This window comes from Ovis canadensis, chromosome 21 (assembly GCF_042477335.2).
Source record: "Ovis canadensis isolate MfBH-ARS-UI-01 breed Bighorn chromosome 21, ARS-UI_OviCan_v2, whole genome shotgun sequence".
In the NCBI taxonomy this organism is placed as follows: Eukaryota; Metazoa; Chordata; class Mammalia; order Artiodactyla; family Bovidae; genus Ovis; species Ovis canadensis.
Window position 1 is genome coordinate 55,994,373 of NC_091265.1, and position 26,125 is coordinate 56,020,497.

General features: G+C 46.1%; 1 protein-coding gene across 1 annotated transcript; it reads left to right on the forward strand.

The window, feature by feature from the left end:
- The first annotated feature begins 764 nt into the window (after nt 1-764).
- Nucleotides 765-7,097, forward strand: LOC138426667 (pepsin F-like). Its single transcript, XM_069565367.1, has 7 exons — nt 765-882; nt 978-1,096; nt 2,285-2,484; nt 3,513-3,629; nt 5,120-5,252; nt 5,340-5,438; nt 6,945-7,097. Exons 1-7 carry the CDS (start codon nt 765-767, stop codon nt 7,095-7,097), a joined length of 939 nt encoding a protein of 312 aa, XP_069421468.1.
- Nucleotides 7,098-26,125: the final 19,028 nt, after the last annotated feature.

Below are 26,125 nucleotides of genomic sequence, written 5' to 3' on the forward strand. Positions count from 1 at the left end.
GATGTTGGGGCTGGGGCTCCTGCAGGAGGCAGAAACAGTGGGGAACAGGACCCCATTCCCAGAGGAAAAGGCACTCTCATCCTCAACTCTTGGTCTGTGGTGACTGGACCCAGAAATGACCAGGTGGCAGGTCAACATCCATTTCTGTGCCAAGACATTAGATTGGGGGAGATTGTTCTTTCTGAACAAAGTGAACTATTGAGTTAAGATGAAGAGTGAGCCATGACTAGCCCAATCAAAAGATAGCCAACTGCAAACAAGTGTGAATCCTCAGGCAGAGAAAGGTCACCCTCTGCAAATCCAGGAATGATACCAGAAAAAAGTTGCTGAGCCCCAAAGACATGTGAGGCCATAAAAGTCCAAGACTATAGTTATTGCTTCTGTTGTTGTTGTTGTTGTTGTTAAGAGTCTTATCTCTTCTTCAAGAATGCACAGACCAGGCTGAGAGAGAGACAAAAATTGAATACATGTCAAATGAAAGGGCCACCTGCGCATAGCTGACAGGACATGGTCTGAGTTTAGAGGGAGTGGCCTGGAGTGACCTAGGAGGCCCACCTGGAGAAGGAGGCCCTCAGTCTGGGTCTTGAAGAAGAAACTGAAGAGCTTCTCAAATGCAGCAACTTATCTGAGCAGAGGCTGTGAGGAGGAATGGTTGGAAAGTGATTTCTGGAGACCTGGGTTGCCCAGAGGGAAGAAGTACTCTGGGAATCAGGGGTGATCAGGAAGACTGGCCTGCACTAACCTCCCCTCCCCAGCCCCTGTAGATGGCCTACATTGGCAACATCACCATTGGAACACCCCCTCAACAGTCCCAGTTTGTCTTTGACACCGGCTCATCTGACTTGTGGGTGCTCTCTGTCTACTGCCAAAGTTCCAGCTGCTGTGAGTACCTGCTCCCCCCACCCATCTTGTCCTGCCCTTCCCACCCCCTTCTCTATCCTTGGCACCTGACAGATATGCATCTCTTGTGTCAGCAGCTACGAATAGCAAATTCAACCCTAGTCAGTCCAGCACCTTCCAGGACATGAGGAAGACAATCAACCTCAGCTTTGGCTCTGGGAGAATGAGTGGCTATCTTGGCTCTGACATTGTTTGGGTAATGTGGGAACCAGGGGCTTAGTCAGGGCTGGCCCTGGGAGCAACTGCTGCCTGCAAAACAGATGCAGGACTAGCTGGCAGAGACTGTCCATCCCCAAATCCCCTAGTGGCCATCTGCCCAGGAGGGTCCTGTCCCTGAGACAGCTCCCCTGCCGACACACAAACTCCCAGAACAACTAACTCAGAGAGTGGCTTGACATGTGGATTTATAGCTCCTTTACCCACGAGCAGCTCAGAGTTCATTCTGCTGGAGCAGAAAGAGGGGATAATAAAGCACCCACTTTTATATTCTCAGACTCTACAGGGTACATTCATGCTAATAACTTGTTTGATCCTGAAACAACACCAGGAAGGAGGTACTATTATTAGCTCCATGATAAGGATAAGGCACGTGAGGTGCAGTGAGTCAGGGCCCTGACCAGGTCACACATTTTTCAAGTGATGGAGCTTGGCTGTCCTTCAGGGCTAAAGTAGGTATGGGTTTGGGGGAGAGCATAAAACTGACCTGGTGCCCCTGGACAGTACAGGGCTTCAGGTATCCAGGCAGGTAAAGCAGGGGTCACAGCTGTGGAAGGGGCCTGATAAATGGGATCTCACTCCAGGAGACCTTTGAGACTAATAAAAACTATGGCCTGCCTCCCCATAAGTGTCTAGTATACTCTTCCTGTGTCTCTCTGTCTCTCTTCCTCTCATACACACACAGGTATACACATCAGCAAAAGCCTCTTTCCCAGGCCGAATTTTCATAAGAACCCTGCCAGTGACATTGTATAATGGGCTTCGGTCTTCCTGGAGAGATACAGAATCCACAATGCATTGCAATGAATTCCGTCCATTTCTGTCATCACATCATAGTGATGCCAAAGAGAAGACTAGCCTGCTCTCTATTCACTGCATGCTCAGGCAGGAACCATTCGGTCCTGTCCTGAGTCTTGGTTGCCCCACCTGTACAGAAGGCTGAGGTCAATTTGACTCACTCAGATGGTGTTTTCAGGAGAAGCTCATGTTGTTAAAATATACAGCATCACACAAATGGAACCTGAATTCCTGTCCCAGCTTTGTCTAACTGTCTTAGGTCCAGCCAGGGTACAGCCAGGCTTCAGTTTTTCTCTGAGATGCTAATGATCTGCACTCCAACCCAATCCCACTTCCCAGACCTTTATGTGGGAACTCTGTCTTCCCACAGGTCAGGGACCTTGTTACCGTGTGGCAAGCATTTGGCCTGAGCACAAATCTGTCCAGTGAGGCCATGGAATATGGGCCTTATGACAGCATCCTGGGCTTGGCCTACCCCAGCCTTCCCATTGATAGGACCAGCCCTGTCTTCAACAACCTGAATAACCGAAGAGTCATTTCTCAGCCTGTCTTTGCCTTCTACTTGAGCAGGTAAGTCTGAGCTGGACAAGTCTTCTCTCTAAATTAGCTGTAAGATGCTTGCAGTTGCATGAAAAGTTATAGACCACCAGATCCAGAATATTTCTGAGAGATAGTCTAGCCTACGAGAACTGTGGCCCCAGGATCACATCTGGCCCCACCACTGGGTTTTGTCAATAAAGTTTCACTGAAACACAACCGTGCTGTTGGGCTCAAGGACAGTAATTTTGTCCAGGTTGGAGGGGGGGGGTGGGTAGAGATAAAAGAGAAAGCAATAGGTGTCAGGATACTGGATATTGGAGGAAAAGGTAACAAGAGTTGCTGATAAATTTGATATGGAAGGAAGGAGTGGGATGGAGAAAACGTTTCCTTCCTCAGTAACATTTCACCAGAGGCCCAGGACAAGCTACAGAGTTTGCAAGAGCCAGTCCAAAGTGAAAATGTGGAACCCCTTGTTCAAAACATTCGGAATTTTAAGACAGGGATAGTAGAGTTGGAGGTCTGCTCAGCTGTAAGCCCCATGGACAGCACTGATCACAGGCAAGTGAAGTTAAATTGAAACCATGCCCTTAGCTCCCTCGGGCCTTGGCTTTCCAGAATAATTATAGATTAGACAAAGAGAAAGCCAGACCACACCAGCATGGAGACCTCTGAGGGTATATCTGAGCACTCAGGTGGCTGGAGGGGACCTGGCCTTCCTCATAAGATTGGGTGGAAAGATTGGGTGGTGGAACCAGGTTAGGCTGCCCAACTTTGAATTTCTTCCTTGGCACTCAGTATATGGGGACCAACCTTGGTCAGGTACTCAGTCCATCTGAACCTCAATTTCTGCATATGTACAATTTATGAGCTTTTATTGTATTCACTAAAACAATATGCACAACAAAAAACAAATATATAACTTTACATGGCTAGATTAGAAGAGAACAAGAAAAAAAAAAAAAACCATAGTAGTGCCTCTGATGGGTGAAGAAGCACAGCCCACAGACAGTGCCTGGTGTTACTCTCTTCCAACAAGCCCCTCATCCTTCTCTATTCAGCCAGCCGGATATCGCCAGCATGGTAATGTTTGGTGGAGTCAACAATTCCTACTTCCACGGAGATCTTAAGTGGATACCAGTGATTCAACCACGCTACTGGCAGATAATGATGGATCGGTGAGCCTCTCCCTCTGAGGGTCACCCCAATGACGCTTCCACACATGCACACAGACAGACACACACAAGTGCACGCACAGACACACATAGTCACATACAGACACTGGCTCCACCCACAAACATACATAAAAACACATTCGAGACACATATAAACACACTCATAGGTGCAGATATAAACACACAGCACACAGATATGCACGAACACAAACACACAAATATAGATACACACATCACCTACATATACACATAATTGCCTCAGACCTCCTGTCCAGGCCTCTGACCAGGGTCCCGAAGGGATCCAGAGATGTCTGAGCAGCTGGGGGAGGGATGCATTCCTGTGCAAGGTGGGGAACAATGTTAGAAGACCCTACAGTATGGTGAAAAGAGGATCAGGGGGAATTTCACCAGCCTGAACAGGGTTGTGTTAAGATGACCTACTGACCAGAGCTACCCAGGACCTAGAGTGCTCTCAGTACACAGAATTGCCAGCTGAAAACTGAAAAAGTCCTGAAAGTCTGGGAAAACTGATCTACTCAGGGAGAAGCTACCCAGCAGTGGAGAGAGGTTAGCTGCAGTCTTGAGACTTAAAACAATTCATAAAAAGAGACACACCACCTAAACAATGCTACTTACCAACCACCCAAACCAGGCACACAGTGGGGCAGCAGCTGTGACTGAATCAGGAAGCTGGGATCCAGGAGTGGCCTGATAACAAGGGGCAATAATAGATGAGGTTCTGCATGATACCCTCAGACAAAAGCTTTCCTGTCCTTTGGAGGCCCCTGGGTCTGCTCACGCTCCCCTGGCAGGGGCCTCAGTGTCTGAGCCGGGTGAGGAGGTGGTGCTGGGAGACAACCACTCCCAGGCCAGCCTGTGTCTCCCCTGCCACCACTCAGAACACCTACTGCCCCCAGGAACCTCCATCTTCACTCTATGGGCTGACCCATCATTGGTGAGACACCGCATACAGGTCTCTGAATGTTCTTCATTCAACAAACATACTTCATGCATCCGTTGTGTGCTGGGCACCTGAGGAAGGCTCTAAGGATACAACTCACCTTCACATCTAGTGACAGAGACGTAGATGAAATGACTCACACTGTAGTCCAGTAGTGAATTACCACTTTGGTACATGCTAGACATGGGGAAGGACCTACAGAGAGTGAGCAAGACAGGTGCTCAATCTAGTCTGGGGTGAAGACTTCCCTGAAAAAGTGACAGGTAGTCTGGGACCTGGAAGATAAGGAGAAATTAACTATAGAAAGGGGATGAGGGTCTTCTAGGAAGGGCACCAGCACAGGTCCTGAGACACAAAACAGCCAGTTTATTCAAGAACTGAAAGGAAGTCCAAAAGGTGATGTGACCAGAATAAAGGTAAACAGAGTCAGGGCAAGAACTGAATGTCTCTTCAGGAGACAGGCAGGCAGGGGGCAGTTATTGAAGAGATTTCAGAGTGACCCTGGTGCCTGCTTTGTCCCTCTGTCTCTCAGCGTCTCCATGAACGGAAAGGTTATTGCTTGTCAGGCCATTGTGGATACTGGGAGCTCATTGCTGACTGGCTCAACTGATGTGGTCAGCAGCATTCAGAGGCGCATCAACCCCAGTCCCATAGGGGATAGCAAGGTGAAGGGTCATGCCACAGGGTCATTCTTGGGCTCTCCAAACACCAAGGATCACCTGGGCCAACCACTCTCCCTCTTTTTCTTACAGCAAATGATGTCATGTAATGGTGCCACGAACCTGCCTCCTGTTATCTTCACCATCCATGGCACTGACTTCCCAGTGTCCCCTAAATACTACATCCAGAAGGTGAGGGTTCATCCCTGGGGGCTGGTTCCCAAATCTAGGACTTGCTGGAAACCTTGGGGTACTGCTGGGAGGAGGGCGCCCCCTGCAGGTCAAGCTACACCATTGAAGATGCTGCTGAGCTCTGTGGCTGGGCCAGTGCCTCCCACAAATCAACCACTTGAGAGTAAAGGGCAGTCTGGTAGATACATCATTCTGAAATAAATAGAGAGACACCACCCCATGCCAGCAGTGTCAAGGAAAAAGGGAAGGGGAACTCTAAGATCCTCAGACCTCAAAGAGCTTCAGTTCAACCGAAGCCCTCAGATGGATGAACACAGAAAGTCAGCTCTAGCAACCCTCGAAATAGACAGGTGACAAGGGGGAGTGACTGGGGATGGTCCCTGTGTGCTGGCCCACCCTAGTTATTGACAGTCTTCCTTCCTTTCTCAAAATAGGCTGATAGGCTCAAAAAAAGGCATTGAGGAAGAGAGGGAATTTCAGTAATGCTAAACCCCCAGCCTCATGGATGAGTGAAGAAGCCTGCTTGGATTGAGGGATATCTACACCGAATTCCATGCAATCCGTTGCATGGAATGGTTGGTGCAAAAGGGATCTGGAGGCAGATTAAGGGTGGTGAGGGCTACAGATCAGGGGGGCACCAGGGGAAATCACTCAACCTAGTCTGGAGTGGCCAAAGAGGATGAGTATGGGCCCAGGGAGGCTTCCCAGTGGGCCTAAGTACAATATATAGGGCAGGTTGTGGGCGCTGCTATTTAAAGTGGATAACCAACAATTACCTACTGTGTTGAACATGGAACTCTGCTTGATGTTATGTAATATCCTGGATGGGAGGGGAGCCCAGGGGAGAATGGATACATGTAGATGTATGGCTGAGTCCCTTTGCTGTCCACCTGAAAGTGTCACAATACTGTTAACTGGCTACACTGTGATACAAAATCAAAATCTTTTAGAAAAAGAATGGCTTGCGGGGAAGGGTGAGAAGAATAGGCATTTTCTGCAGAGCACAGAGCAAGCAGGAGTTGGAAGGAAAGAAACAGAAGAGTGTGAGGGGAATTATGGGACATTCTTGTTCTTTTTCTTTAAAGTATTTTGAAGTATAGCTGCTTCACAATGTTGTGTTAATTTCTGCAGAACATCAAAGTCACTCAGTTTTATGTATGTACAAATATATACACATTCTTTTTCATGTTCTTTTCCATTACAGTGTATCATGGGCTACTGAATACAGTTCCCTGTGCTATACAGTAGGACTTTGTTGCTTAACCATCCTCTCTATATTTGTTTGAATCTGATAATCCCAAACTTCCAATCCTCTCCTCCCCTCGTCATGACAACCACATGTTTTGGCCCTTCTTGTTCCTGTAACCCCCACTTCTGCAGCTGCTGTGAGAGCCACTTGATTCTCCCCACAGGAGGGAAAAAATGGAAAAGCTGTCTGCTCTGGATATTGAGGGGGATGGCAGGTAAGGGCTTAGACTGACTGGTATGTATGTCTGTCTCCCCCAGATTCCCAAGAGCCTCCGCTTTAGCAGCTTTCAAGGGGGCACAGAGAACATGGTCCCCTTGGAGACCTGGGTCCTGGGTGGCGTCTTCCTGAGAGCATATTTCTCAGTTTTTGGTTGGAGTAAAAACAGGATTGACCTGGCTCCCGCAGCATAACTCTGCACTGCTACAGGAATCACTCAGGCCCGCTCCAAACACACACACCCAGGTAGGGCCATCCCATCCAGGGATGCTGAGGAACTGTGTCCGATGATCTGCAAGGCCCTGTTCTCAGTAAAGAATAAACAGTTTCAACATCATAAAGTAAAAAATAATAATAATAATAAATAAATGGTTAAAAAAAAAGAAACAGTTTCCCTCTTAATGGTGCAAAAACAGATGGGTGTCTCTGTTTGGGTCTGGGAGGGTATAATGATTAGGAAGGAGCAGGAACCAAGTCTGAACCACAAGTGAGAGGAGCCCAATTCCAACTGGCTTCAAGGAAAGGGGGACTTATTGGAAGGACACTGGGGATCCAGTGACAGGAAGATGTTCTAGACCATGGAAGTGTTTATGACTGCACCACCAACTCCACCATTCCCCATCCAGAGGGATAGGGCTGTTGTGCCTGCATGCTCAGTCACATCTGACTCTATACGACCCCATGAACTGTAGCCCCCCACCCCCCCTGCCTCCAGGCTCCTCTGTCCATGGGATTCTCCAGGCAAGAATACTGGAAGGGGCCATTTCCTTCTCCCGGAGATCTTCCCAACCCAGGGATCAAATCCATATCTCCTGCATTTCAGGTGAATTCTTTAACTCTTGAGTCATCGGGGAAGCCTGCTTTCAGAGGGATGGTAAGGGGTAATAAAAATGGCTTCTATCCATCCTCCGCATCTCAGAGGAACATTGGCAGTGAATTTCTGCCATAGGGGGATCTCTGTAAGGCCCTTCAAGTTGAGATGATTCCTATTTTCCTTCAACCCCAATCACCAGCTCTCTGCCACCCACACCAACTGTGTCCTTTCCAGTCCCATTTGCCAAGTGTTGGGCCGTGTGGATCCCTGAGCCAGCCTCCTCCTCCAGGGCAAAGCGCACCCCTTCCTTTGGCCCCCAGTGCTGCTGGGGAGGAAGCATTCGTGTAAAAGGAGAACCCAGGATGCACAGAGCGTTCAGCCTGTCTGAGCTTCCTTCAGAGGCAGAGCTACACACCATTTGGTTTGAGCTGCCATGGTTTGACACTTGCAAGTGAAACCATCACTTTGTCCCACCTAGAGATCCGACATAGAGAGCCTGACTAGGGGCTAGGGGTCAGAGGCTGAGGGAGACCCAGATAAGAGAAAAATAAATAAGCAAATAAATGGGTGCTCTAGTAGATGCTCCCACCAGACCACACTGCTGTATTCATATTGGGAGACACAGATGGTCTCAGCATGGGTACTGCCATGAAATCAGCTGGAATTTGTAGACTTCAGTAAGAGAATAGGCAGGGAAAAATAGCGAAAAGGTAAGTCTTGAACACTTCTTTAAGAGTATAACTTTATTAAATCTTTTTGGAGATGTTTTGTCCTAAACATACTTATGACCTTTGTCACAGCAATTTTGCTTCTACCGTTTATTTTAAAGCAATGAGCAGAAGCACCAGTAAATATAAATAAGCAAGAATGAAATCCTCAGAATCTCCCACAAAAGGCAATATCTAGGACTTCCCAAAATTCATTGAGCATAAAGAGTCCACAGCATAAATAGGCCATCACACAACGAACTACCTGATAATTGTATTTAATGTTATGGGAAATCCTTCCAATAGGACACTGAGAGAAAAGAACAGAATACGAAACAGCATGATTCCAGGTTTGCAGAGCACGTGGAAAACAGTGCAGCAACCTCACCAGACATGTGCATCCTGGAGCTTTCCTCAGTTCAGTTCAGTCGCTCAGCCGTGTCCGACTCTTTCCAACCCCATGGACTGCAGCACGCCAGGCTCCCCTGTCCATCACCAACTCCCTGAGCTTACTCAAACTCATGGCCATCGAGTTGGTGACACCATACAACCATCTCATCCTCTATCTCCCCTTCTCCTCCTGCTTTCAGTCTTTCCCAGCATCAGGGTCTTTTCCAATGAGTCAGTTCTTCTCATCAGGTGGCCAAAAGATTGGAGCTTCAGCTTCAACATCAGTCCTTCCAGTGAATATTCAGGACTGATTTCCTTTAGAATTGACTGATTGGATCTCCTTGCAGTCCAAGGGACTCTCAAGAGTCTTCTCCAACACCACAGTTCAAAAACATCAATTCTTCGGCCCTCAGCTTTCTTTATGGTCCAACTCTCACATCCATACATGACTATTGGAAAAACCATAGCTTTTACTAGATGGCCCTTTGTCGGTAAAGTTATATCTCTGTTTTTTAATATCCTGTCCAAGTTGGTCATAGTTTTTCTTCCAAGGAGCAAACGTCCTTTAATTTCATGGCTGCAGTCACATCTGCATTGATTTTCGTGCTCCCAAAATAAAATCTCTCATGTTTTCCATTGTTTCCCCATCTATTTGCCATGAAGTGCTGGGACCAGATTCTGTGATCTTAGTTTTTTGAATGTTGATCTTTAAGCCAAATTTTTTACTCTCCTCTTTCACTTTCATCAAGAGCCTCTTCAGTTCCTCTTCGCTTTCTGCCATAAGGGTAGTATCATCTGCGTATCTGAGGTTATTGATATTTCTCCCAGCAATCGTGATTCCAGCTCATGATTCATCCAGCCTAGCATTTCTCATGATGCGCTCTGCATATGTTAAACAATACACAGCCTGTCATACTCCTTTTCAACTGAACCCCCTCCCTGTCCCCTCTCTACTCCCACCTCTATCCAAGAACTAAAAGCCTGCACAGCCTTAAGCCTGAATCCAGCACACAGCTGTTGGAGATTTGGCTCTCATTATGCTCTTTGGAATTTTTTTAAAAAGAAGTTAGTTGCTAACATTTAAAATCAGATGGTTGTACATAAATATTCAGACTTCTGACTTCTCTCTAAACTGGGCCAATCAGCCTGCTTTCCAGCATGGCAACCACTAGCTGGAGCTGAGGAGAGGCTGCCCCAGGGGTAGCACCTGTGATGCTGGCTGTCCAGGATGCACTTCTATCATTTTTCTTGCCTTCTAGGCCATGAGTTTGTGAGAACTGCCTTAGACTGCCAGCTCCCCGAAGATAAGGACCACCTGTGTCTTACTCAACTTTGACTTTCCAGCATCCTACCCAGACCCCAGCACACAGGGCTCTCCTTATATGTTTGTTGGATGATATAAAGTGTCTTGTTGATGCATGCATCACATTTCTTCCAATACTGAAACTGTAATTGTAATAATGCTCTAGCCTAGATCTTTGACACAGACTGGCATCTAAGGCGCCCCTGATCTTTGCCATCCATCCCACTACCTAAAGTCACTCACACGTCGCTGGGCTGCCCCTAAAGTGTTCATTTTGCCATTTGAACTCTTTTCCTCTTAGCAATCTCCTTTCCAACTGAGGACAGCAATGCACTTACATGACGTGTCAAGGAAGACCACAAAAGATCATGGATGTGTGGCATGGCCCATAGCATTTACACTTTTCACATTATTAGGAGTGTTTTTCTCCAAGTTTGCAAGAATCTCATCACTTTTATTTTAGTTTAACTTTTCAGCCACGCTTCAAGGAAGAGATTAACAGTACAGACTCGCTGTCAAAGGGACCACAATCATCCTGGATAACCTGAGGAATCATAGCCATTTCTCAGCCTGTTTTTGCTTTCTACTTGAGCTCATAAGTCTGAACTGGACAAGCCCTCTCTATAAATTAGTTATAAGATGCTTTCAGTTGCATGAAAAATTATAGACCACCGGATCCAGAATATTCCTGAGAAACAGTCTAGCCTAGGAGAACTGTGTCTCAAGGATCATATCTGGCCCCACTATTGGGTTTTTGTCAATAAAGTTTTATTGGAACACAACCATGCTCATGAGTTCAAGGACAGTAGTTTGGTCCAGAGGAGTGGAAGTAAGAATGATAGCAATGGAAGGTGTCAGGATATGGGTTTGAAGAAAAGGCAGCAGGATTTGCTGATGGATTTGATATGGAAAGACAGATAGAGATGGCAAGAATGTTTCCCTTGTCACTAACATTTCACAGGGAGTCCAGGACAAGCAACAGAATTAGTAGAAGCCAGTGAAAAATGAACATATGAGACCTTTTGGTCAAACATATTAGGAATTTCAAGACAAGGATAGCAGAGATGGGGAGCCCGCTCAGTTGTGAGCCCCATGGGCAGCACTGGTCACAAGCAAGTGAAGCCAATTGTGGGTGTGCCTGAATCCCCACGCTCAAAGCGCCCTCTGGCTTTGGCTTTCCTGAAAAATCACAAGCTAGATAAGGAGGAAGCCTGACCCCTCAAGCATGTTGTCCTCTGAGAGTGTATCTCAGCAGTCAGGTCGCTGGAGAGGACCAGGCACTCTTCAGAAGGTTGGGTGGTCAGAGCCAGGCCAGGCTGCTCAGCTTTGAACCTCTTCTGTGGCACTTATTAGACAGTGACTGACCTGGGTCAGGTACTCAATCCCTCAGAGCCTCAGTTTCTACATCTTTAAAATGGGGACTGTAGTAGTGCCTCTGATTTGTAGAGAAGCACAGCCCTCAGACAGTGCCTGGCATTACTCTCCTCCAACCAGTCCCCTTCTTCCTTCTCTTTTCAGATGGCCAGAGAACAGCAGTGTGGTCATGTTTGGTGGGGTGGATCATGCCTATTACAAGGGAGATCTCAAGTGGGCACCTGTGACCCAAGCCTGCTCCTGGCATATGCTCATGGGCTGGTAAGCCTCTCCCTCTGAGGGCCACCCCAAGTGATGCTCCCACACGTGCATGTGTACACATGCAGACACACATAACTGCATGCACAGTCACAAACAAACATATGCTCCACACATAGAGACACACATAAACACACTTATAGGCACACAGATATAAACACACATATACACAGAGACACAAACATAGATACGCATCACCCACAGATTCATAGTTGCTCCCTGGAACCTAACCAGGTCTCTGACCAGGGTCCTGAAAGGGTCCAAAGAGTCCTGGGCGCCTGGAGGAGGGCTGCATCCCTATGCTATGAGGTGGGGACCGTGGACTGAGAAACCTATGTTGTGCTAAAAAGAGGATCGGGGGAATTTCATCAGCCTAAACAGGGTTGTGATAAGATGACCTACTGACCAGGGCTACCCAAGACCTTGGTTCTCAGTACACAGAATCGCCAGTTGAAAAACTGAGAAAGTCCTAGACAAACCAGGAAAACTGGTCTCCTCAGGGAGAAGTTGCCCAGCAGTGGAGAGAAGTTGGCCTCAGTCTTGAGACCTGAAAGCAACATGTACAAAGAGACACCCCACCTAACCAATGCTACTTACCACCCAAACTAAGCACACATTCTCTCCTGTGACAGAGAGAATCAGGAAACTAGGACCCAGGAGTGGCCTTGAAAAGAAGGGCAAAATTTGATGGGATTCTGTATGATATCCTCAGACAAAAGCTTTCTTGTCCTTTGGAGTCCCTTGGGCTAGCTCAGGCATCCCCTGGCCAGAGCTTCAGTGTCTAAGCCCAGTGAGGGGGCAGTGCTGGGAGACATGCTCTCCAAGAGCCACCTGTGTCTCCCCCACCACCACTCTGAGTATCTGCTGCCTGGAGACCTCCATCTTCACTGTGTGGGTTGACCCATCATTGATGACACACCAGATACATGTCTCTGGGTGTTCTTCATTCATTCAGCAAACATATATTATGCATCCACTGTGTGTCTGGCTCTAGAGGAAGACACTGAGGATACAACTTGTCCTTGCATCTGCTAAGGCAGATGTATATGAAACGACTCACACACACACTGAATTACTGTTTTGGTACAAGCTAGACTTGAGAAAGTGCCTGCAGAGAGTGACTAGGACAGGAACCTGATCTCATCTGGGGTGAAGGCTTTCCTGGCAATGTGACAATTAACTAGGAACCTGGAAGATGCAGAGAAATTAGCTAGACAAAGAGGATGAGGGGTCTTCTAGGAAGGGCTCCAGCACAAGCCCAGGCCCGGAGGTACAATACAGTGTGCATTCAAGAACTGAAAGGAAGTCAAAAATGTGATGTGAAAAAAGAAAACTACAGGCCAATATCACTGATGAACATAGATGCAAAAATCCTCAACAAAATTCTAGCAATCAGAATCCAACAACACATTAAAAAGATCATACACCATGACCAAGTGGGCTTTATCCCAGGGATGCAAGGATTCTTCAATATCCGCAAATCAATCAATGTAATTCACCACATTAACAAATTGAAAAATAAAAGCCATATGATTATCTCAATAGATGCAGAGAAGGCCTTTGACAAAATTCAATATCCATTTATGATAAAAAAAAAAACTCTCCAGAAAGCAGGAATAGAAGGAACATACCTCAACATAATCAAAGCTATATATGACAAACCCACAGCAAACATTATCCTCAATGGTAAAAAATTGAAAGCATTTCCCCTAAAGTCAGGAACAAGACAAGGGTGCCCACTTTCACCACTACTATTCAACATAGTTCTGGAAGTTTTGGCTACAGCAATCAGAGCAGAAAAAGAAATAAAAGGAATCCAAATTGGAAAAAAAGAAGTAAAACTTTCACTGTTTGCAGATGACATGATCCTCTACATAGAAAACTCTAAAGATTCCACCAGAAAATTACTAGAGCTAATCAATGAATATAGTAAAGTTGCAGGATATAAAATCAACACACAGAAATCCCTTGCATTCCTATACACTAATAACGAGAAAGTAGAAAAAGAAATTAAGGAAAAAATTCCATTCACCATTGCAACGAAAAGAATAAAATACTTAGGAATATATCTACCTAAAGAAACTAAAGACCTATATATAGAAAACTATAAAGCACTGATGAAAGAAATCAAAGAGGACACTAATAGATGGAGAAATATACCATGTTCATGGATCGGAAGAATCAATATAGTGAAAATGAGTATACTGCCCAAAGCAATTTACAAATTCAATGCAATCCCTACCAAGCTACCAGCCATATTTTTCACAGAACTAGAAAAAATAATATCAAGATTTGGATGGAAATACAAAAAACCTCGAATAGCCAAAGCAATCTTGAGAAAGAAGAATGGAACTGGAGGAATCAACTTGCCTGACTTTAGGCTCTACTACAAAGCCACAGTCATCAAGACAGTATGGTACTGGCACAAAGACAGACATATAGATCAATGGAACAAAATAGAAAGCCCAGAGATAAATCCACACACATATGGACACCTTATCTTTGACAAAGGAGGCAAGAATATACAATGGAGTAAAGACAATCTCTTTAACAAGTGGTGCTGGGAAAACTGGTCAACCACTTGTAAAAGAATGAAACTAGATCACTTTCTAACACCACACACAAAAATAAACTCAAAATGGATTAAAGATCTAAATGTAAGACCAGAGACTATAAAACTCCTAGAGGAGAACATAGGCAAAACACTCTCCGACATAAATCACAGCAGGATCCTCTATGATCCACCTCCCAGAATTCTGGAAATAAAAGCAAAAATAAACAAATGGGATCTAATTAAAATTAAAAGCTTCTGCACAACAAAGGAAAATATAAGCAAGGTGAAAAGACAGCCTTCTGAATGGGAGAAAATAATAGCAAATGAAACAACTGACAAACAACTAATCTCAAAAATATACAAGCAACTTATGCAGCTCAATTCCAGAAAAATAAACGACCCAATCAAAAAATGGGCCAAAGAACTAAATAGACATTTCTCCAAAGAAGACATACGGATGGCTAACAAACACATGAAAAGATGCTCAACATCACTCATTACTAGAGAAATGCACATCAAAACTACAATGAGGTACCACTTCACACCAGTCAGAATGGCTGCGATCCAAAAATCTGCAAGCAATAAATGCTGGAGAGGGTGTGGAGAAAAGGGAACCCTCCTACACTGTTGGTGGGAATGCAAACTAGTACAGCCACTTTGGAGAACAGTGTGGAGATTCCTTTAAAAATTGTAAATAGAACTACCTTATGACCCAGCAATCCCACTGCTGGGCATACACACCGAGGAAACCAGAATTGAAAGAGACACATGTACCCCAATGTACCCCAGTTCATCGCAGCACTGTTTATAATAGCCAGGACATGGAAACAACCTAGATGTCCATCAGCAGATGAATGGATAAGAAAGCTGTGGTACATATACACAATGGAGTATTACTCAGCCATTAAAAAGAATACATTTGAATCAGTTCTGATGAGATGGATGAAACTGGAGCCGATTATACAGAGTGAAGTAAGCCAGAAAGAAAAACACCAATACAGTATACTAACACATATATATGGAATTTAGAAAGATGGCAATGACGACCCTGTATGCAAGGCAGCAAAAAAGACACAGATGTGTATAACGGACTTTTGGACTCAGAGGGAGAGGGAGAGGGTGGGATGATTTGGGAGAATGGCGTTGTAACATGTATACTATCATGTAAGAATCGAATCGCCAGTCTATGTCCAATGCAGGATACAGCATGCTTGGGGCTGGTGCACGGTGATGACCCAGAGAGATGTTATGGGGAGGGAGGTGGGAGGGGGGTTCATGTTTGGGAACTCATGTACCCCTGTGGTGGATTCATGTCAATGTATGGCAAAACCAAAACAGTATTGTAAAGTAAAATAAAGTAAAAATAAAAATTTAAAAAAAAAAAAAGAGAGAGAGAGAGAGAGAGAAAACAAAAACAAAAACGTGATGTGACCAGAGAAAAGGAAAGTGGAGTCAGGGCAAGAGCTGAAGGGCTGCTAGGGAGACATTCAGGGAAGGGGCAGTCACAGGGGAGACTTCAGAGTGACCCTGGTGCCGATTTTTCCCATTTTCTCTCAGCATCTCCATAAATAAATAATAAATGGAACGGTTATTGCTTCTTCTGATGGATGGCAGGCCTTTGTGGGTACCGGGAGCCCATTGCTGGTTGGCCCAAGTGACCCGGTCAGCAACATCCAGAGGCGCATCAACCCCAGGCCCATCCAGGATGACCAGGTGAAGGGTCATGCCACAGGGTAATTCCCAGCTCCCCACATACCAAGGATCACCTGGGCCAACCTCCTTCTTTCGCTACAGCAAATGATATCATGTAACAATACCAAGACCCTGCCTCCTGTTGTCTTCACCATCTACAGCATCGACTACCCAGTGTCTCCTCAATACTACACCCAAGAGGTGAGGGGACAACACTAGGAGCTGGTTCGCAAATCTGGAATTTGCAAGAACCTTTGAGAGTCCCTTGGACTGCAAGGAGATCCAACCAGTCTATTCTGAAGGAGATCAGTCCTGGGTGTTCTTTGGAAGGACTGATGCTAAAGCTAAAACTCCAGTACCTCATGAGAAGAGTTCTCGCTGGAAAAGACCCTGATGGTGGGAGGGATTGGGGGCAGGAGGAGAAGGGGATGACAGAGGATGAGATGGCTGATGGCATCACCGACTCGATGGACATGAGTCTGAGTGAACTCCGGGAGTTGGTGATGGACAGAGAGGGCTGGCAGGCTACGATTCATGGGGTCGCAAAGAGTCAGACATGACTGAACAACTGAACTGAACTGAACTAACTGATCTTCCGACTGCTGCTGAGAGGAGGGAGCCCTCTTCAGGCCCAGTCACCTCATTGCAGCTGCTACTAAATAGAGTGTAAAACTTCTCCAGAAAAGGTAGAAGTCGAGTCAGTATGGACATAATTGAGTGGAAATTTTTATGGAAAGATGACTTCTGTCTAATACTAAGGTAGAGGTTCCGAAGTATAATCGTACAGAATTCAGCGGGTCTTACAAATGAAAAAAATAGGAGTGGGTAACTCTAACATAACCATAGCTGTGGGGACCATGAGGGTGGGTACTGGCTGAGCACAGGCATTGGCTGGGCCAGTGCCTCCCGCAAAACTAACCTCCTGAGAGTAAAGGGCAGTCTGGGACATTCATCCTCCTGAAATAACTATGGAGACACCATCCTGTACCGGCATGGTGGGAGTCACAAGGAGAGGGAAACACTAAGGGCCTCAGCCCTCACAGAGCTTCATTTCAACCAGAGCCCTCAGATGCAGGAACACGGAAAGTCAGCTCTAGCAATCCCTGAAATAGAACAGGTGACAAGCGGGGTGACCAGGGACAGTCCTAGTGTTCTGTCCCACCATAGAGTTTAACTGTCTCCCTTCCTATCTCCAAGGTGTCCAGGTTGGGATCGTAAATTACATGCTTACCCTAGAACTTCACTGAAACTTCACACTTGGTGAGTTGGGGAACCTGGGGATGCTAAGGTGAATAAAGGAGCACAGTGACTGCTCAGCCCCGGCACATGGTGGAGGCTTCATGTCAGCCCCCTGTGGGAGTTCAGAGCAGGCTGATGGGCTCAAAGGAGGCTTTGGGGAAGAGAGGGAATTGCAGTAATTGCATGAGGAAGCCCGCTTGGGTTGAGGCAAATCATACTGGATTCTATGCAAATGGCCCCCTGGGGACTGTGCAAAGGGGGACAGGGGCAGATTAGGGGTGATGAGGGCTGCAGAACCAGGGTAAGTCGCTCAACCCAGCCTGAAGTGGCCAAAGATGGTGAGTGTAGGTTAAGGGAGTCTCCCTAGAAGGCCTGAGAATAGTATCAACAATGGGTTGAGTACACTGCTATATTTAAAATGGGCAATCAACAATGACCTACTGTGTAGCACAGGGAACTCTGCTCACTGTTACATGGCAGCCTGGATGGGAGGGGAATCTGAGGAAGAATGGGTACCTGTATATGTATGGCTGAGTTCATTTGCAGTCCACCTGAAACTATCATAATACTGTCAATTGGCTATACTCCAATACAAAATTAATTTTAAAAAAAAAAAGAAAGAAAGAAAGGGCTGTGGGCAATGGGGAAAAGAAGAGGGATTCTCTGCACAGAAAAGAGTTGGGGTCAGAAGCAATGAAATAGCAGAGTGTGAGGGGAACTATGGGCCATTCTTGGTTTTTTTCTTTTTAAATTAATTGAAGTATTGTTACTTTACAATATTATGCTACTTTCTGCTCTCACTGTTTTATGTGTGTGTGTGTGTGTATCAATTCAGCTCAGTTCAGTCTCTCAGTCATGTCTGACTCTTTGTGGCCCCATGGACTGCAGCACGCCAGGCTTCCATGTCCATTACCAACTCCCCAGAGTTTACTCAAACTCATGCGCACTGAGCTGAGTGCGCATCTTCTCATCTTCTGTCATCCCCTTCTCCTCTCTTCAATCTTTCCTAGCATCAGAGGAGTCAGCTCTTTGCATCAGGTGGCCAGAGTATTGGAGTTTCAGCGTCACCATCAGTCCTTCCAATGAATATTCAGGACTGATTTCCCTTAGGATTGACGGGTTGGATCTCCTTGCAGTCCAAGGGACTCTCAAGAGTCTTCTCCAACACCACAGTTCAAAAGCATCAATTCTTCAGTGCTCAGCTTTCTTTATAGTCCAACTCTCATATCCATACATGACCACTGGAAAACCATAGCCTTGACTAGACGGAACTTTGTTGGCAAAGTAATGTCTCTACTTTTTAATATGCTGTCTAGATTATAACTTTTCTTCCAAGGAGTAAACATCTTTTAATTCCATGGCTGCGGTCACCATCTGCAGTGATTTTGGAGCCCCCAAAAAATAAAATTTGCCACTGTTTCCACTGTTTCTCCATCTATTTGCCATGAAGTGATGGGACCAGATGCCATGATCCCTGGGTGCAATGGGACCTGATGTGTGTGTGTGTGTGTGTGTGTGTGTGTGTGTGTGTGTACACATATTCTTTTTCACATTCTTTTCCATTACAGATTTTATCACAGGGTATTGAATACAGAATCCAGTATTATATATTAGGACTTAGCTGATTATACATCCTCTATATATTAGTTTCTGTACAATAATCCAAAACTCCCACTCCTTGCTACCCACCCCCCTCTGTCATGCTAATCACATGTTTTATCCCTTCTTGTTCTCGTAACCCCCATCTCTGAAGCTACTGAAAGAGCCACTTGATTCTTCCCAAAGGAGGGAAAAAAACTGGAAGAGCTGCCTGCTCTGGGTATGGAGGTGGTGGCAGGTAACTGCTCAGGCTGACTGGTGTGTATTTCTGTCTCTCCCAGATTTCTCAGGACCTCTGCTTTATCAGCTTTCAAGGAGGCACAGAGCTCATAAGCCCCCTCAGAGACCTGGCTCCTGGGTACTGTCTTCCTGAGAGCATACTTCTCAGCTTTTAATCAGAGAAACTACAGGATCAGCCTGGCTCCTACAGTGTAAATGCTGGCTGCTTCAGGAATCAGTCAGGCCCACTCCAAACACACTCATATGCAGTGCCATCCCACCAGGGATGCTGGTGAACTGTATTTGGTGCTCTGCAAGCCCTATCCTCAGTAAAGAATAAAGGATTTCATCTCAGTGAAGCTAATACAAATGGCTGCCTCTCTTTGGGTCGAGGAGGTGCATCATAATTGGGAAGGATATAGACTCAAGCCTGAAGCACAAGTGAGAGGAGCCTAACTCCAACTGGCTTCAAGGAAAGGGGAGGCTTATTGGAAGGACACTGTGGATTTGGGACACAGGAGCCAGAGTAGATGCAAAGATCTCAATGACTGGACCTGAGAAATTAGAAGTCGTCGGTCGGTCTTTCTCTCCTGCCCTCTACTCGTTCTCTATTCTCTGCTTCTCTTAGCCTGACAGCTTCCTTCCCTCAGGCTTCTACTCCTGCTGAAGGACTCTGCAGCTGCCTGCCCCAGGGCTTCACATCCCTAAAGCATCTAGCCAGTACAGAAAGAAGCACAGAGAGCATCAGGGTTCCTGGGATGGATATGAGTAGCCCAACTCAGATCATATGTTCAGCCCTGGGCCAACTATCCTGTCAGGGGCACGAGGTTCTGTGATTGGCTTTACTTAGTCACATGGCCCTGTCACCTCTGTTTCCTCCAGAGCCACATGACTGGAGGTGGAGAGAAGCCGTCCCAGAGGAACGGTCAGGGGGATGTTCTAGATTCTGGAAGAGTTTATGACAGCCCCTCCAAGTCCACCTCCTCTTCATTCAGACAGATGGTAAGGGGTATTAAAAACAGATTCTATTCTTCCCACCTCAGAGGAACACTGCTAGTGGCCTTCAGTTCCAGGGAGGTTCCAGGTGAGGTCCTTCAAGCTAAGATGGTTCCCTTTTGCATTCTCACAACAATCACCAGCTCTCCGCTGCCCACACCTGCTGTGTCCTTTCCAGTCCCACTTCTCAAGTGACAGGCCCATGAGGATCCCTGAGCCATCCCCCACCCTTCCAGGGCCCAATACGCCCCTTCCCTTGGCCTCCAGTGCTGCTGGGAAGGATGCTATTCGTGTAACAGGGGACCCACGATGCAATTAGCATTTCAGTCTTTCTGAGCTTCCTCCAGGGGCAGAGCTACAAACCATTTCATTCGAGCTGCCATGATTTGGCATTTATGGAGTGGAAGCATCACTTCTTACCTGGAGACCTTAGTATAAAGTCCAGTCTATGGAACAGCAGGTGTCAGAAGTGGAGTGAGACCCAGGTGAGAGAAGAAACAGGAAGGAATAATAGCGATGGAAAACACTCCCCAAGACAACACATAATATGGACCTTTACTCAGGCAAGACAAGCATCAGCAGAAGCGATGTCTCACTCCCTTCCTTCCTCATCTTTCATACAGTACAAATTTACTGAGCATTTACTATGTGCTAGGTGCTGTGGAGGACCCCAGGGTTAGAAGGCTGGCTTAGGAACCACCACCACGTCACGGAGACAGATAAAGAAACCACACCGAGGGGCAGGGTCAGATGGAGAAAACAATAAACATGTCGGGGGGGAGGGGCCAGAGGAGTGAGGGGCTTCCTCTTCAGGGGGACAGGGAAAGTCTGTCATAGGGTGACGAGAAGGGCACTGACCTCAGTCTTGCCACCCCAAACCCTATGAAAGACACCCCTAAACCCTGCAATTACCATCTGTGTGCAGATTGGCCTTATGTCCACAGTTACATGTGCCTAGACCCTTTTGGATGGCCCTGAATTATGATCAGTTTGAGGAAAGAAAGTGGACAATGGCTGAGCTGATAAGGGGAGAAATATGAGAGCAGAACCAGTTTTTCTCTTTTAACAGTACATGCCAACAAAGGTCCATCTAGTCAAAGTTATGGTTTTTCCAGTAGTCATGTATGGATGTGAGAGTTGGACTGTAAAGAAAGCTGAGTGTCAAAGAATTGATGCTTTTGAACTGTGGTGTTGGAGAAGACTCTTGAGAGTCCCTTGGACTGCAAGGAGATCAAACTAGTCAATCCTAAAGGAAATCAGTACTGACTATTCATTGGAAGGAGTGATGCTGAAGCTGAAACTCCAATACTTTGGCCACCTGATGCAAAGAACTGACTCATTTGAAAAGACCCCGATGCTAGGAAAGATCGAAAGGGGGAGGAGAAGTGGAAGACAAAGGATGAGATTGTTGGATGGCATCACCAACTCGATGGACATGAGTTTGAGCAAGCTCCAGGAGTTGGTGATGGACAGGGAGGCCTGGCATGCTGTAGTCCATGGGGTCGCAAAGAGTCAGACATGACTGAGCGACTGAACTGAAATCATCTCTAAGCGAGCTAAGTGGAGACTCAGTGAACAGTTTCTCAAACACATTTTCGCAGTGGCCTTCAGGAAATCATAAGCAACATTTCTGTTGGTGAGAAACCACCACCAAGAGTAAGAATAATGGCTCTGATTAATTACATATGCTACCTCACTGCCTCCCCATGAATCCTGGCAAAAAATGACCTTGTTTGTACAGATGAATGAAGTTTTCCTCTGATCTTCTGGCTCCACCACTAGTGAGAGGCACTTAGTAGGCCCCCAAGAAGTACGTGCTGACTAAATGAATGTGTGAATTAGCAGATGCTTCCACTAACACATAAGTGCATCCATGTCAGGAGACATACATGGTCTCAGCATGCTACTGCTGTGAGAAAACCTGGAGAAGGTCAGGCTGTACTCCTGTAGATCAGCGTAAGGTGGGGGCTAAAGCTGGTATCCATTAATGAGCCCCCTGGTCTAGAGGCTCCATACTTGTAGCCTGTGCCACCAACATGAGGATGAATTCTGATCTTTAAAGCAACAATCTTATCTCACCTTCCACTTTTATCCTTTACAAATTCTAATTCTAAAAAATTATAGCCCTCAGTGAGAGAAAAGGTAGGAAAAAAAAAAAAACAGGCAAATGCTAGGTCTTGAGTGCTTCTGCTAAGTGTGTGAATTTATTCAATCTCTTTGGAGATGATTTGTCATAAATATACATATGACCTTTGTCCCAGCAAATTTGCTTCCAACTTTCTGCTAAAGCGATGATCAGAAGCAGCCGCAAACATAAATAAGCAGCAAGGAAGAAGTCCTCAGAGTCTCTAAAAAAAGAGAAGATCAGTAACATCCCAAGGCCTTTCAACATCATAAACTTCAAATGTCCACAGCACACAGGCCATCATGCAATCAACTACCCGAAAATTATATTTAACTTTATGAGAAATCGTTCCACTAGGACATTGAGAGAAAAGAATAGAATACAAAACAGCATGATCCCAGGCTTGCGGATCCCAAGACAGTGCGGCATGTGCACCCGGGAGCTTTTCTGCCTGGGATCAGGTCCCAGGACAAGAGTCAGAGGGTCAGGATCAAGCGACAGCAAGACCACCATAGGAGCCACGGCAGACCCGTGAGGCCCGAGACAGGGTGGGGAGGGCTGGGCAGTGGGGAGGCGCTCACACAGCATCCACAGGTACAGGGACAGCAGCTCTTCGGGGGGTGATGCCCCCCACTCTAAGGAGATCAGACTGGGACCAAGGCGAGAAAGGAACAGGTGCGGATCTGCATTCCCTCCACCAAGTAGAGACAACGCATCACTGTTATCTCACTGATAAACCCTGAGAAAGAAACTTTCTCTTTTCCTGCTTTCTTTCCTCCTTTCTTTCCTTCTTCCTTCCTGTCTTTCTTTCATCTCCTCCGAGCTCTCACCTCCACAGAACTCACAAACCCAGATGCCAACACAGGAGGCTGGCATGTCAGAGACCGTGTCCTCTGAAAGCTCCACCCCAACTCGGGCACCTCCTGCAAGTTGGAGGGCGGGCCCAGCGCAACCAGACCTGCCTGGTCTCCAAGTGAGGCTATCTATAAACCTGCATCACTGTGATGTCTCCCCATTTCTAAATTTCAACAGCAAGCTAAAGCTGTAACAAACATGAGGTTCGCTGTGGATTGCCACCTGACATCAACACCACACCCTCCATGAGAGACACACACGGGGAGGACAGAGTCCGTGAAAGGAAGGAAGCGTGAGAGGGGTGAGGAGACAGACATTTCTCAGGTGTCCTGGAGCCCAGCTTCTGTCACTGAGCCCTGTGTAAGGGCTGACAAAGCTGGAGCAGTGCCTGTCAGAACCAAGAACACAGTTTCCAGGTACAGACCCTGGGCCTTGCTCCCACAGCATGGGGAGGGGTCACGAACTCTGCAGCTACTGGCCCTACTGCTTGAGTTCTTGCCCTCAACTTCTTTCCACTACAGTCTATTTTGATGAGATCCAGCTCACATACCTCAAACACGGGAAACTCAATATATGGGAAGATAGTGAAGCCCAGAGGTGATTATACAATATCTGGTGGATGGAAGCCAGACTGGCACCCTCAGTTACCAACCCTGAAGGGGTCTGAAGAATGTCTCAGAGGGGGAGGGATGTGGGCAAGCACTAGCTCAGGATAACTCTGAAGGTCTCACATCTGTGGGGTGAAAAATGTGAGGTATTGTTGGCTCTTGCTGAGTGAGGATCTATCATATGACCATTCAGCTCAACAACAAATAGTTTCAACTGATATCAGATCCTGTGCAAGGTTGAGGTTTTTGCTAAGCATGAGGGCACTCAGATTAGAGTAAGGTGTGCAGCCCTAGAGATGGCTGGTGGTGCCCCTTGCCCCCTTGCTTCAGCATAAACAACAAGTGCCAGTTCTCCACTCCCCCCACACTGGGTGCAGAGCAGAAACATACAACATGGAGACTGATGTCTTGGGTTTGCACTTTGGCTCCTCAGCACTTTACCTGCGTGACCTTGATCAAGTGACATAACCTCAAGTTTCTGCAAAACATGTACCGTGATGATAAATGAGGATCACCATGGGGATCACATGTGTTACTGGGATGGATGAGCAAGGATCCCTGAGAGGGCTTTGCAAACACCTAAGTCTGGAACAAATATTAATTATTCTTCCTCTTCTGTTTGTTATGCATCTGGTCCCATTACTTCAAGGTAAATAGAAAAGGGGGAAATGGAAATGTTTTTTATTTAATTTATTTTAAATAAAGCCCAAGACTTTATTTTCTTGGGCTCCAAAATCACTGCACACATGACTTCAGCCATGAAATTAAAAGACACTTGCTCCTTGTAAGAAAAGCTATGACAAACCTAAACAGCTATTACAAAGCAGAGATAGCACTTTGCCAACAAAGGTCTGGATAGTCAAAGCTATGGTTTTTCTAATAGTCATGTACAGATGTGAGAACTGGACCACAAAGAAGGCTGAGCACCAAAGAACTGATGCTTTTGAATTGTGGTGCTGGACTCTTGAGAGTCCCTTCGACTGCAAGATCAAACCAGTCCATCCTAAAGGAAATCAATGCTGAATATTCTTTGGGAGGACTGATGCTAAAGCTGAAGCTCCAATACTTTGGCCACCTAATGTGAAGAGAGCACTGTTTGGAAAAGATACCGATGCTGGCAAAGATTGAAGGCAGAGGGAGAAGGGGACATCAGAGGATGAGATGGTTAGATAGCATCACTGACTCAATGGACAAGAACTGAAGCAAACTCTGAGAGATAGTGGAGGACAGGGAAGCCTGGTATGCTGCATGTAGTCCATGGAGTCATAAAGAGTTGGACATGACTTAGCACCTCTGCCCATGGAAATCTTCAAGCAAGAATACTGGAATGGGTTGCCATTCCCTTCTCCAGGGAATCAGAGAGACCAAGGAATCGAACCCAGTTCTCCTGCATTGAAAGCAGATTCTTTACCATCGGAGCCACAAAGGAAGACCAGAAGTGGAGTAGAAGAAACTTGAGAATTAAACTCAACTACAGTAATATTTATATTAAAAGTATGTGGTCTAAACCCTCCTTAAAAGGCAGAAACTGTAAATTTGGATTTTAAAAAATGCAAAACCCATCTACATGCTGCCAGCAAGAAATCCACTTTAAATATACAGACACAAATACTTCAAAAGTAAAAATATATATGAGATACACCACACTAATTTTTAAATCCCTGTCCATTTATTCAGTTGTGGTAAAACATGGTGATGGTGGTTTAGTTGCTAAGTCAAGTATGTCTCTTGCAACCCCATGGACTGCGGCCTGTCAGGCTCCTCCGTCCATGGGATTCTTCCAGACAAGAATACAGGAGTGGGTTGCCATTTCCTTCTTCAGGGAATCTTCCTGACCCAGGTATTGAACCCCAGTTTCCTGCATTGCAGGTGGATTCTTTACTGACCGAGGTACCACTTACTATTCTAAAATTTACAGCGCATAAATACATTCACACTGTTGTACAAGCATCATCACCATCTACCTCCAGAATTGTTTCCTTATCCAGCTGAAACATTGTACCCATTAAACATAAACTCCCTTTCCTCCCTTCTCCCAGTCCTTGATAACCCTAATTCTTCTTTCTCTTCCTATGGGATGGGCTCATAAAATTGGCTCTTAAGGATATCTATTTGAATATCTGTCCTGCCAGCCTCTCCCTGAGCCCAGAGTGCCTCATTCCTACTCTCCACCCTGAACTCCTTTCAGGTGGGTTGAAAATAATCAGCTGCTGCAGCAGGATTTATTCCTGGAAAAGGTATATATGTCAAGTGCCCATGGCAAGTGCCAATTTGCAGCAGATGGAGCCCCTCAGGGTTATAAATTCGACCATATCTTGGGAGGCATTTCATGACCATTTCATCCCACGGTGCTAGGAAGCTTCTTTCCGAGATCAGGCAAAGAACTAGGGACTGGTACGTGATGCTGGGAAAAGAATACAGGCCTGGAGCAGACCCAAGGCTGAAAAGCCACATCTTCACTACCCTGGAAAAAGTGCACAGCTCAAGGG